At 37.1% G+C, this 13,783-nt stretch overlaps 1 protein-coding gene across 3 annotated transcripts in view; it reads right to left on the bottom strand.

Moving 5' to 3' along the window:
* Positions 1-13,783, bottom strand: part of MED14 (mediator complex subunit 14) — a 172,271-nt gene that overhangs the window by 41,150 nt on the left and 117,338 nt on the right. For all 3 annotated transcript variants that reach the window (XM_061410414.1, XM_061410412.1, XM_061410413.1), the window contains exons 3-10: positions 11,111-11,216; positions 6,462-6,635; positions 5,686-5,815; positions 5,090-5,218; positions 4,669-4,776; positions 3,779-3,911; positions 2,920-3,070; positions 2,312-2,423 (exon numbers count right to left, since the gene is read on the bottom strand). In XM_061410414.1, coding sequence (XP_061266398.1) covers positions 2,312-2,423; positions 2,920-3,070; positions 3,779-3,911; positions 4,669-4,776; positions 5,090-5,218; positions 5,686-5,815; positions 6,462-6,635 — 937 coding nt within the window. In that variant the 5' untranslated portion in view covers positions 11,111-11,216. The remainder of the gene's footprint in view (positions 1-2,311; positions 2,424-2,919; positions 3,071-3,778; positions 3,912-4,668; positions 4,777-5,089; positions 5,219-5,685; positions 5,816-6,461; positions 6,636-11,110; positions 11,217-13,783) is intronic.

The following is a 13,783-nucleotide window of genomic DNA, read 5'->3' as shown; positions in this document are numbered from 1 at the left end:
ACAGAGAAACTTATAAAGAGACAATTAAAGGCTGTGAAAGATAACCAGGCTACACACTACTTTTTCCTGCAGCAGGAATATACACACATCTCCTCTTTCATTTCTCCCTGTTTATTGAGGACAAGAAGAATGGACCAATAGACAGTAATATAAAGTGGGAAAACTAAGAGAAGCAATTAAGGCCCATTAGGAATTGCTGTGTGTGGTTCACAGCTTCTGAAACTGATCTCGAGACCCTGAATCTGACGCTGACAGAGGACAACTCGAGGGAGAGCACCCTGGCTTCCTCGAGTCAGGTGATGCTGAGAAGGGGCTGCAGGACAAGTTACCTTTAGTGCCTTACATTGCCTTTTAAAAATTTCTCTCCAAAAGTCTTGCCTACTCTCCCCTAGGACTATCTCACCCCTATCTCCCACCCTCAAGAAACCACACATTACCCCTTGGGCTATCCAAAACCTGCAGTCTGTGCTCTCTCTTAGCCCTTTTTTGAAATGCTCCATTCTCCGAGCAACTAATTTCCTCGGTGTATACTAGTGAGGAGCTGGAAGAAAAGACAGCTAATGAAGGGTGACTGCACTAAGGGATTCCCAGAACAGACTATGGCCCCTTGTCCCAGCAAAGGATCTGACTAAAGCATGCTTTCCCATCACAAAAGCGATCAAGTGAGGTTATGCTGTGTATAAACGCATGAACATGAATTAAAAAAAAAAAAACTTGAGGAGGGAGGGAGGAGGGTTCAGGATGGGAACACGTGTATACCTGTGGCGGATTCAGGTTGATATATGGCAAAACCAATACAATATTGTAAAGTTAAAAAATAAAATTAAAAAAAAAATATTAAAAAAAAAAAAAACAAAAAACTTAAAGCATATGTCCTAAAATGGTGGGTCAGCAGACCTTTTCCTCATTTCCAGAACTGCTCTGATTCAAGTAGGGCTGAGGGGCCCAACCTCACATGCAAGATCCTCCCTCTCCTTCAAAACTTAAGTCTCCAAAGCACCCTTCTCTAACACTGAGGACTCAACAGACTCACGGGGCTTGAAAACCACTGCTATCGTACACTCCTACTAGAATCAGAGATCCAGGAAGCGCCTGGAGTAACACCCTCAAATACAGATGAGGAGAATGAGGCCCAAAGAATTTAAGTGACTTGTTCAAGAATACATGAAGAGCTATACCAACATCTTCTGACTACTCAAGCAGTGATATCACTACAAAGTGCTACTCAAGAAAAATCTTCACAACTTCCTTGAAAAATACACAAAATTATTCCCGGGTAAACACATTTTCAGAGTCCATTTTTCAAAGTAATTTAAATATCCCTCAGGCAATCATGCTGAGTTTTTTTTAACTTACTAAGCCTTGTTTACAGATGACACTAAAGTAAACCAGAGCCTATCAAAAGATCACAAACCCCAATTTTCTACAATCTCAATGATATTATTTTGAAAAAATTGAAATTAAAATTAGAAAAATTAAGATTGTGAAAATACTGTGGGCACAAGGTAATACCAGTCAAAAATAATTGGCGTTGGGATAGTAAATGTTCTCATTATGATACTGGAAACTGTATTCCTAGAATGAAAACACTTACTTTCTAAATGACTGACCGTTCGTCTCCTAACGCTCTGAATATACTAGGTAATTAGAAGATTTTTCACGGTGTGTACACCTGTATTTCTTATTTTGAACTGTTGATATATTAACAATTCAAAAAAAATTTTTTTGAAGACATGGGATAAATTTAGCTTCATTTCAAAGAGGCATATTTTATAAACACATTATAAATATTTGCAAAGCTGCCTTATTAACCTTTTAGAAGAAAAATTAGAAGAATGAGATTCATATTAAAATGTTAAGTCAGGTTCTGTTTCAAAAAGGAAGTTTTAAGGAGAGTCAATATGCATACATTTCAAAAATAAGGTCAAGCTAAATGAGAAAGAAGAAAGGGGAAAATTAGGACAAGCTTGATAGATTATAAATTAAAAGGCAGAAATGCCCAGCTTTTACAACAAAATCAATACATCAGGGAAAAAAGTCATTTTAAAAAAGACTCTTCATAAAATAAAAGTAGATGCTAATTTAAACAAAAGAAAGACATGCGTGCTAAGTTGCTTCCCGTTAAGCTCCTCTGTGCGTGGGATTCTCCTGGTAAGAATACTGGAGTGGGTTGCCATGCCCTCCCTCCAGGGGATCTTTCCTACCCAGGGATTGAACCCACATCTCTTTATGCCTCCTGCATCAGCAGCTGGATTCTTTACCGCTAGGGCCACCTGGAAAGCCCCAGAAATGTCACTTCAAAAGAACCTACAGTTTTCATTAGCATTGACGCCTCTAAGAATGGCCTTCAGTTCCTGAAGCTTCTGATGAGCTCGTGCATGGACACTGTCAATCAGGAGTTTTTCTATTGATAAATGATCAATCTGCATAAACAAGAACAGAATCGTATGTACAATTCGAACATTTTTACTTTAAAAGTCTGACAGTAGATTACTATGCTTCAAGATACTTCCTTTTAGAACACACTGATGAAGTGTTAACCAATAAAAGAAAGCAAACTTAAACAATGGTATTGATAGCTTAAAGGCTATAGTTAACATCTGGCAAGTATAGATCAAGACACTGTTAATCATAGTTATCACAGTGATTAAATGGCAGATCTTAACAAAAATTAAAGTGGTTATCTGATCTAAATTACAAAATTTGAAAGAATATCTTAAAAATTATACCTTACCATGTTAGATGTTAAAACAACCACAACAAACCTATCAGCATAACATTCATTTAAAATAAGTTTCATAAAGGGTTTTAGGAACCATTAGGTATTTTAAAGAATTTGTGCTAAAAGCTTAAGTAGAAATGATGTTACATTATATTCATTTGATCAAGCCAATATTAAAATATATTAAGTTCTTTTACCTTCATGGCTCTTTCTACTAATTTGGAATCAGAAGCCGGCAAAGGAGGATCATGAAAAATCTGTAAAGGCTTGGAGGCATCATTCTCATCAATTTTAATTGTAACTTTGTGAACAGATGCTGTCCCTGTTTTTCTCCCAAGAACCTGTTGACTAAAGAGAAAAAAGAATATTAAGAATTTTTTACAACAATCTGTTAACTTCTGGAATAAAAGAGAGTCTACTGTGTACCTTATCCAAAGTCTACAACATGGCAGGCACTCACTCTTTGTTGAGGGAATATTAATATTGGGAAGACAGCTATTCTGTAATCCAACACAATATGATCTACTACATTAAAAAACACACACACAGAATTAAAAACACATATACACATAAAAAATCCCCAAACAAAACAAACTGTCTCTAAGTGGTGCCTATTCACCTCTGATTCCTTTACAGAAAATGAAAACCAAGCAAAGTTCAAATGGAGAAGAGGATTACAAGACCTTCCCCAGAAGTTTGTAAAAAGTACAATTCAAAATATAACACTGTGACTGGCAAGGATTTTTAAAAAATGATACCCAGTAATTTAACCTACTGGTCTTTTAGCAATCTGGTTTGAAGCCAGAGTAATCTAATCTTTTAAGAATAGTAAGTTTTAGTACAAACAGACAAATATCTACATATTTAAAACATGCCATGTTCTAAGAAAGGTGCTAATTATGGATGTCCTATGTGGTTTAGGATACCATGGGACCTTACCATACAAATTCAGGTTGCTAGATACAAAGAAAATCAGATGCATGAGAGAAAAGGAGAAACAAAGAGAACAAAGAGTATTTACAGTCATTGCATGACCCCAGAATCAACTTTACTTACTTCCAAACTGAGAGGGAGAGGCATTTTCCTGCATGATACCTTTCCACCTGTACAAGGTCTCCCCACCGCTCTCGGATTAACATTAGAGTTTGAGAATGTAGCACTTCTAACTGAAGTGATAAGCAGAAAGAATCTGATGGATCTAGTTAAGCAAATCTAATATATTACTACAACAGCCAAAGAAGTATAAGCAAACTTCATATAACAAATGCTCTATTCCCCAAAAGTTGACCATTATATTTCTCCAGTGATGTATATAAAAGGAGGTGCAATTTGTGACATAATTTTAGAAAAAGGTTTTACATTTAATTTTGAACCAATATAAACAAAACATAAGGTCAAGGTTACCCCTTAATTCATCATAGTTTAGAGAATATGGGTAGACCTAATTTTTTCTCTCCAAAGAGTACTATTTCTACCTCATTATTTAAAATTTTTACCTGCAAAGTCAACAGTAAAATGAAAAGCTTGGTTTAAAAAAAAAAAAAAAAGATCTACCATTATTCTTTACACTGGCCAGTTCCCAAGCCCCATTTCCACCCTGAAAGGGTAAGGGAGAGAGTTTAAGCTGCTCCAGTTCAGGACTAGAGGCAAATGGAAACGTGTGTGCTGTGGGGGGGTTGCTGTTTAGTCACTTAGTCGTGTCCGACTCTTTTGCGACCCCATGGACTGCAGCACACCAGTCTCCTCTGTCCATTGGATTTCCCAGGCAAGAATACTGGAGTGGGTTGCCATTTCCTCCTCCAGGGGACCCTTCTGACCCAGGGATCGAACTCACATCTCCCACACTGGCAGGTGAGTTCTTTACCACTGAGCCACTAGGAAAGTGTGTTGGGGGTGGAGGGATACAAATTCTTCACAAATACAGGGCTCAAATTTCAGAAGGATACGCAGGCAGTTGTACATGTCCTGAAGAGGTTTCTCATCAGCAAAGAGCCTAGATTGTACCAGTTGATGGATAAAGTTGATCTGCATACTATGAACCAAGGCTCGCCCATCTTCCATTGGCGGGAAAAAAGGAGGTGGTTACTCAGAAAAGTATCCAGACTGTGTCATAGACCAACTAAGGAAGAGTATACTAACAATAAGTCAAAAAAAAAAAACACTGAAATTATCTATGAATATTACTGATTATACTATAGAAACACTGAAACCTTTGTGGTTAGTAGGGAGTTATGATTATCATAAAATCTGTTTCAAATTACAGGATAAACTGTTAAACACATGTATTATTCTGCAAGAATGTATCAATAACATAAAAACATCCAACATTTAAATCAATACTGATTTAAATCAGTATTTATGATTTACCTCCTGTTTCCTTATCCTCAACTAGAATTTCTAGCTTGAGAAGACGCCACGGAACATCAGGGTCATCTCCCATCACAGTCAAGGTGGCTTCAAATTCTCCTTCAACTCGAAACTTCACTCGGCCATTTGCTTTTAGAAGAAGAAGAAGAAGTCGTCTACTTTGCTAGAAAATAAGCAGCCTCCTCCTGCTAACCTAGAACTTTTTAGTCTTGCTCACAAGAAATCTTAAATAGATTGAAGATTCTTTCATAAGTGTTCAAACAATTCAGTATTTCCTGCATTAACAGTAGCCAGCATCCAGGTCATCGAGAAATCAAAGGCAACTCTTCTAAATATCAAGGAACAATACTGAGGCTCAACTCTAGGACCCAGGCTCTCCTCCAGCCCCAGGTGATCTTGCCCTCTCCTCAGCTTCAAATACCAGCACTGTATTTCCAGATACAGTGAAATGATATGGCACAAATTACAGTTTCAAACACCACCAAAATTGTAGGTAAAGACTTCATAATGATATTTTAAAAGATAAAACTCCCAAAAGCTGATTTAAAAAATATTCTAACAAGTCAATTCTTTAAAAATATATTCCAAGCACATACCAACTGTAAGATTTGCTAACTGAGGAGGAAGATCCGTGGTTACAAGCCGATGTCTAAGAATCTGGTTCAGCTGGTGAAGTGTAGCTTGCTTCTCAATTTTGGTAATTGGGTCTGGAGGAATAATTTTATCCTACAAAAATGTTCAAGTGATTTAGAAATAATGTGCAAAGAGACATAATTTTTACCTGCACCTGCCCTAACACAGTACTTTCTTACTTTACCCGAGAGAATCTCAACACTCGTTTCTGCAGTCTACATCCAATAATAGTGACCATTACTATCATGTATTAGAGTGTCAATGATTCCACCAGTCGCCTGGCTAAGATAATAATGCAACAGTCTTCTTCATGCTCTATTTATGAAACCAACTTAATGTCACTAGATGATTTCTACCACTTCTTAGAAGTATAAAATACAATAGCGTCGAGTGAATAAACAACTGCAACAAATTCTATAAAAAACACTTCCAAAAAGCAATTCGTGTGCCATATTTTCACATCTGAAATAGATGTCACCTTTGCAATTCTGTTCACCCTCACCTAAATGAATACATAACTCATTTTGATAGCTACTCATGTTCTGGCTCCAATTTATTTCAACACCTCCCCTCCCCCAAATTTTCATGAGAGAAAAAACAAACTACATGAAGTATTTATTTTAAAACACAGAACAGTTTTTTTTTTGGGGGGGGGGACTGGGCTATTTATTAATATTCTAGAATCTAATTCCAAAGCCTTCAATTTTGGGGGGGGGGGGGGCAGTGGGAACACACTTACTCTGATGCAGGTTGGCAGCCGTGGATAAGACCCAGTAGTCAGCACATCAATAGCATATGGGATGGCAAAACTAGGCAGGCGTGCATGGACCAGAGCGTCTCTAGCTAACGAGGCCAGGCGATCCGCAGTGTCCACAAACAGGATGGCTTGCTGATCTAAGAAGCTTGAGATCATCTTTAAAGCAAAAGGTAAACGCATTAAGCTTCCTTGAAAACTAGCCACTTTTCACTTCATATATCATTTACTGATTACAAAGTAAATCTTAAGAAATAATATAGCTTTTCCATACGTCAAAATATTTCATCAAAAAATTTCCCAGTAATTTGAGGAAAGAAGAAATAGTTTTAAAACCAGTCATATTCTATCAATTTAAATAAAAGGTTTCCCAATTCATTTCTCCATCCTTAACATTACACATACATATGACAAGTCAGGAAAAATAAATAGAGTGAAATGCTTTTTCTCTTACAGATTTCTAGAGTTGACTGGTAATAAAGTAGATATAAATGCATGGACTCCTGGACCCAGACTGCCTTGGTCTCAATTTTAATTCTGCAATTTATTAGCCCTGTAACCTTGGACAAGTTACTTTCCCTCTGTGCCTCTGTTTTTTCAATATAAAATGGAGATGGTTTTCTCCCTCTCATAAGGTTGTTCTGAGGATTAAGAGTTTATGCATATGAAACCTTTAGAACAGTACCTAGAACATATAAAACACTCAGTAAACATTGCCCATTATGAGATCTAGGCCAACTTCATCCTGATACAGAAAACCTTTCCATCAGTTCTCTACTCAATGCATTTCACAAGTGTGCCTAAACTAACAGAGTTCATCCAGAAGCTGAAAACTAATTCCTTTTGGAACAATACTTAAAAGTCTTTTGTGTCTTTCAAATAGGGGAAGCCGCACTCTATCTTCAAGCTGAACACTGCAAACCATATCAATTAGTCTTCAAATCTCCAAATTCCTGACTTACCATCCCTAGTCCACTGCTTGGAAATGGTCCAGTTTATCAGTGGTCAACTTAAAATATGGTATCCAGAATTAATAACACATCAGGCTCACACAATGCCCTACATTTTCTCAGCATTCCCACACTTATTATCTGATTTTTACAACTCTAAGAAATAGACAAAAACAGTTAATTACCATCACCTTAGAGATGAAAAACTTGAGGCTGACGTTTCTACATTTGCTCAAAGATAGTCAATAATCAGAGAAGCTGGAAACAAAAACTGTTTTTTCTAACTCTTCACTGAAGACCAGCATAGCCCTGTAGAAATGCTACCTTCCATGACTAGTAAAATGGGAGTCTATAAACACCACCAACACTAACTTCTAACATCAGGAGCCACGACACTGTTACCACACAGCAACCCTGAAGTTAACTAAAAGGCCTTGATCTTCTGTGCATCAGTCTCCTTCAAGCAAGGTCCCCTTTCCCATCCTGAACCTGAAGCATGACTCTACTCTGATTAGAACATATTTAAAACCATTTTGAATCCTGCTTCTTTCAACTTCTGCTGATAAACAAAATGATAAACAAAATGCAGTAGATCCATACAATTCAGCTATAAAAATGAAGTACTGATACACGGTACAACATGGAAGACCCTTGAAAACATTATGCTAAATGAAAGAAGACAATCACAAAAGACCATATATTATGATTCCATTTATATGTAAATATTCAGAAGAGGCATATCTATAGAGACAGCAGAGACTGCTTAGGGCTGGGGGGGTACTTCGGGTGACAGTTAAAGGGTAACAATTTGAAAATTTTCTAAAACTGACTGTGGTGATGGTTGCACATATCTGTCAATATACTAAAAACCACTGAATTGTACACTTTTTTATTATTGTTTTTTGGCCACACCACATAGTCTGTGGGATTTTAGTTCCCTGACCAGGGATCGAATCTGCGCCGCCTGCAGTGGAAGTGCAGAGTCCTAACAACTGGACCACCAGGAATTCTCAGAATTGTATGTTTTAAATGGGCAGCCTGTATGGTATCTGAATTGTACCTCAATATTGCTTTGGAGAGAGATTTTTCTTTTTCTTAGCTAGAACATTATACAGATTGTTTCACCATTAATCAGAGTTCTATAAACCATGTATTTATACACTCAGCTAAACACTTAATATGTCTGGCATGGCTAAAAATCATTATCTATTAAGAACCTCTAATGAGTCTAGTTAAATAATCATTAAGTTGAGAACACCAAGTGTCAATATGTGAATAATCCTCTAATTCTCCAGTTAATGGACTTTATTCTTGACAAAAGCACAACGGTATCTACAGTCACAAAAATACTGAAACGTTATATATAAAGTTCAATATGAGACTTTATTCAGAATATGACTTACTGTGACACACAGTTCAAAAAACTAACAGGAAAATACTATGAATTAATGAAAGATGAATACAATATGGCTCAATATCAAAACCAAGAGTTTTAGATTTTGCTTGATATTATTTTATCAACATACAGCTCAGTAGTATCAAACAGGTAATTTAAAGACCCATGGTATAATTAGGGATTTAACACTGGATTTGAAAAACTGAACATCTACATTTTATATACTTCAGTAATACCTAATTCTTCACTGAAAGTTTTAATATCTTTAGGAAAAGATAACCCCAAATTAACTATTGAAAACAAACCTTGGGACTTTTCAGAAATACTATACCATGCTTCTTCATTTTGACCAAAATAGATTCATTAGGCTTGGTGCCCAAATTTCCAAAAACAATGAAACGAATTGTAAACTTTCTGATGAATAAGCTTAAAATAAGCCAGTTTATTCATCTTTACATTCATCTTTATTTAAAAAAGTATTCTTTGAATGATGTTTTACAGTGTACAAAAGACTTTCTGTCTACAAACTTTAATTTACCAAGGAAATCAACAGACAGATGAATAAATAAAAGGACTTTTCCCCCATTAAAAAAAACTCAATATATGGTACAAGATACCCCCTCTTTGACCAATGTTATATAGAAGGATGGTATCAGCTTACTCCTAGAGACAAAAAAATCTGTGGCTAGAAATAAGTCTTCTTTTAACTTTCAAAAAATATATTATTCTAGAATTTTAAGTTCTCAACTTCTTCATAACCTCTTTTCCTTTCACTTTAGCAATTTTCACATAAGCTTTCTGTCTAATGATAGGGGAACTTAGTGAAACTGAAGATATCAAATGCACTGGGCTAAAATTGAGGAGACATTTCAGAAAGTCATGGGCAGAAATACAATTGTGTTATAGATTTCTTTCTGAAGTGAAACTTTATGGAATATGCAAACCCTAATAAATCTCCAAATACAGCTACTATCAAAATATTTCAACTTAGCTTGTCAGGTGCAAAAAACAAATTACCTCTACACTGAGTAGCTGATTTTAATTTATCTAGGAAACCTGGTAAATTCAGAATTTGAAAATGATCTGAATATAATTTACCCAGTGTAAGCTTTTTCTGAACTTGCACCTATAAAAACTGATAAAACTTTTAAATGTCATTACATAACTGAATGGGAAAAAAGAATCTGAGCATCAGTGTCAAGTTCACTTAGAGAATCTATCCACTTTTCCTACAGTGGCTAGAAGGCTACTTGACCTTGCAGAGCTGGATCTGGAGAACTAACTTCAATTAATGTGGATTAATACATGCTCTCATCATTTTAGGATTTTATTCATTTTATTATAATTACCCTTTCCAATATGAACTCCTTAACCCTTCTTGAATATAGCTTAAAACTTTTGAGGGGGGTGTGTGTGGTGGGCATATTTTAGCATCTTTGGTAAACTTCACTACAGGTCACCCTTTTGAATTCAAAAAAGTGACCCAACAGTCAAAAGACCACGAGCTTCTTGAGGGCAGGGACTATGCCTTATTCGAGTCTCAATCCACCATGTCTTTATGCCTCGTGTGCAATAAAGGTCTGGAGAATGAACAGATGAATAAACAAGTATGTTAGTTGCTCAGTCATGTCTGACTCTTTGCGACCCCAAAGACTGTAGCCCACCAGGCTCCCCTGTCCATGGAATTCTCCAGGCAAGAATACTGGAGTAGGTAGCCATGCCCTTCTCCAGGGCATCTTCCCAACCCAGAAATCGAACCTGGGTCTCCTGCTTTGCAGGTGGATTCTTTACTGTCTGAGCCACCAACGAAGCCCCAATAAATAAATAAAGCGACAAATAAATGCTATCGTCAGTTCTGTGGCCCTGAAAAAGCTATTTAACTTCGAGGAACCTTATTTCCTTATCTGTAAAATAAGAAGAGAATTCAGACTCTGCCACTCTCAAAGGGTTGTCAAGAAATCAAGAGGCAAAATTTAGGGAATACTTTGTAAACTCTAAGAAATCATACAAATGTAAACTAACCATTTTCCCCCTTTACATCCAGTCTCATATTTAATGTCTCCAAATATGGTCTACTCTTTTTTTTCTGATTAGGTGTCCATAAACAAAAAATAAGTTTCTACAGATACATACTATATATTATCATACAGAAATGATTACTCACATAAGTAATGCCTCCAAAAACCTATCAGCAGATATGTTACAGTTAAAATTAGAAACTATGCCTATTACAAGTTAACATTCCAAAACGTTATTTTATATAAAATAAAGTCAAAAGTTTAACTCACCGCACATTTTTCCACTTTGCCAGCATTATTAGCCCATTTTACTAAAGCTAAAAGTCGAACAAAGAGTTGGCGTGTCCGGCTAGCAAACTGCACTATTTCTATTTTCCTTTAAAACAAAACAAAACAACTCTTAATGAATCAGCATATTTGAAGGACTATTTCACAATTAATTTCATCTAAGCTAAAATATGAATCAATCTGTTTACAACCATTACAATGAAAGAACCCACCTAAAATATTTATCTAAATATGAATTATTGTCACATTTTGTATACCACCTGCATATGCCTCATTTTCTACCTCAGAATAATAAATCCAATAGAATGCTTAGGCAATGAATCACAGGTTATAATTAATTTTATACTACAATAAAAGTTGTTTACTAAAATATACTATATTCACAAATATAAAATTATTATATAGGAGTTAACTGGGTCACAAAGGGAACGAAATTATGCTTTGAAATCCAAGGAGTAAGCGTCTTTTAATTTCATGGCTGCAAACACCATCTGCAGTGATTTTGGAGCCCAAAAAAATAAAGTCTGACACTGCTTCCACTGTTTTCCTATCTATTTCCCATGAAGTGATGGGACCAGATGCCATGATCTTAGTTTTCTGAATGTTGAGCTTTAAGCCAACTTTTTCAGTCTCCTCTTTCACTTTCATCAAGAGGCTTTCTAGTTCTTCTTCACTTTCTGCCATAAGGGTGGTATCATCTGCATATCTGAGGTTATTGATATTTCTCCCGGCAACTCCCGGCAATCTTGATTCCAGCTTGTGCCTCTTCCAGCCGAGCGTTTCTCATGATGTACTCTGCATAAAGTTATGACCAACCTAGATAGCATGTTGAAAAGCAGATATTACTTTGCCAGCAAAGGTCCGTCTAGTCAAGGCTATGGTTTTTCCAGTGGTCATGTATGGATGTAAGAGTTGGACTGTGAAGAAAGCTGAGCACCGAAGAATTGATGCTTTTGAACTATGGTACTGGAGAAGGGACTCACTCTTGTGAGTCCCTTGGACTGCAAGGAGATCCAACCAGTCCATCCTAAAGGAGATCAGTCCTGGGTGTTCATTGGAAGGACTGATGCTGAGGCTGAAACTCCAATACTTTGGCCACCTTATGCAAAGAGCTGACTCATTGGAAAAGACCCTGATGCTGGGAGGGATTGAGGGCAGGAGGAGAAGGGGACGACAGAGGATGAGATGGCTGGATGGTATCACCGACTCGATGCACATGAGTTTGGGTGAACTCTGGGAGTTGGTGATAGACAGGGAGGCCTGGCGTGTTGCGATTCACAGGGTCACAAAGAGTCGGACACGACTAAGTGACTGAACTGAACTGAACCTTTTTGGTAAGAGAAAGAAGTGAAAAGCCTCTTACCAAAGCTTGAAACTGTATTATTTCTACAAAAGCAAGGGTCCATTTCTCATCTGGCAGAAGCATGATTTATAAAACTGAATGAAGAGCTTAACTACGCAACTCCTTACCAAACTAATTTCAGTGAAAAGCCTGGATATTAAATTATCCAAGCAAAGTTAAAGAAAGCACTAAAAATAAAAGCTAGGTCTGCCCATATTTATTTTTATGCTATATCCACTACAATGCTTTTTCTCCCAATAACAGTATTTTTATCCTTTCCTCATAAAGCCTTAAAAGCTTTACACCAAAAGCTTTATGTTGTCAATCAGCATGTTAACTAGACCTTGCAACTTCATGTCGGCTACAAAACTGATAATCCTACCTTTCATGATTTACCTTAAGACACACAAAAAATATTCAACGGGTCAGGACTGATGACAGGCCCCAGAAAGACTCAAGCTCCCTCCAAGTGGACTCTGATATATTAATCTTAGTACAGCTATTCAACGACCTACAGATCCAACCCGTACCTCTGCATCTCCGCAACAGTAACCCCACAATGCAATGCACCAAAATGAAACCTGCTGCTGCAACATAATCCTGACTGAAGACCAGAGTCTAGCTCCTATTAAGAGCATACATAGCCCACAAACAACCTGAAAAGCTTCCTGAAGATTCAGCCTGCAATATGATTATTGGTAGTAGAAAGAATCCAGGACACTGATAAAATTATGACTCTTTGCCAATATCTGTGAAGGATCCTTAGAGATAAAACAAGGAGAGTGCATCACAGGCAAGACTGGGACATGCAGAAATGCTAAATGTACACTCACATCTGCAGTCCCTCAGTGCTGGGAGCATCTGTGCTCTCACTCTTAACTCAGCAACAGCTTACAGAGGAAGTGAGGTCTCCTCTGCTCTCCCAAAGCAAATATATTTGTCTACTATGAACTCCATTTGCCAGATGAGCTCCTCTACTGGAAGGAGACATACCCTTTTGTAAACTACTTTTACATGTTTTTTTCCTTGACACCACGCTGTCTCGGGTGACAGGCAGCAAGAGTTGGTTCTCCAAGGCCCAGTTTCCCTTTCTACCCCAGAGTGGACAGAACACATCCCAATTTTCATTTCCTTCCTTTAAAATGGACCAGCCAAACCATAACACAGGTATACTTCAAGGTAGAGGTCCCATTTACCTCTATCTTTTCGATCTCTGTCGAATTCTATCAAAAAGGTCATTGGGAGTGGGGGGTGGAGCATAGTCACTAACAATGCTAAAATTCACCCAAGTGATTTGGTATTTAAAAAAAGTT

This window comes from Bos javanicus, chromosome X, assembly GCF_032452875.1.
Source record: "Bos javanicus breed banteng chromosome X, ARS-OSU_banteng_1.0, whole genome shotgun sequence".
Classification (NCBI taxonomy): Eukaryota; Metazoa; Chordata; class Mammalia; order Artiodactyla; family Bovidae; genus Bos; species Bos javanicus.
The sequence above is the reverse complement of the archived record's forward strand: the minus strand, read 5'-3'. Positions and strand labels throughout refer to the sequence as shown.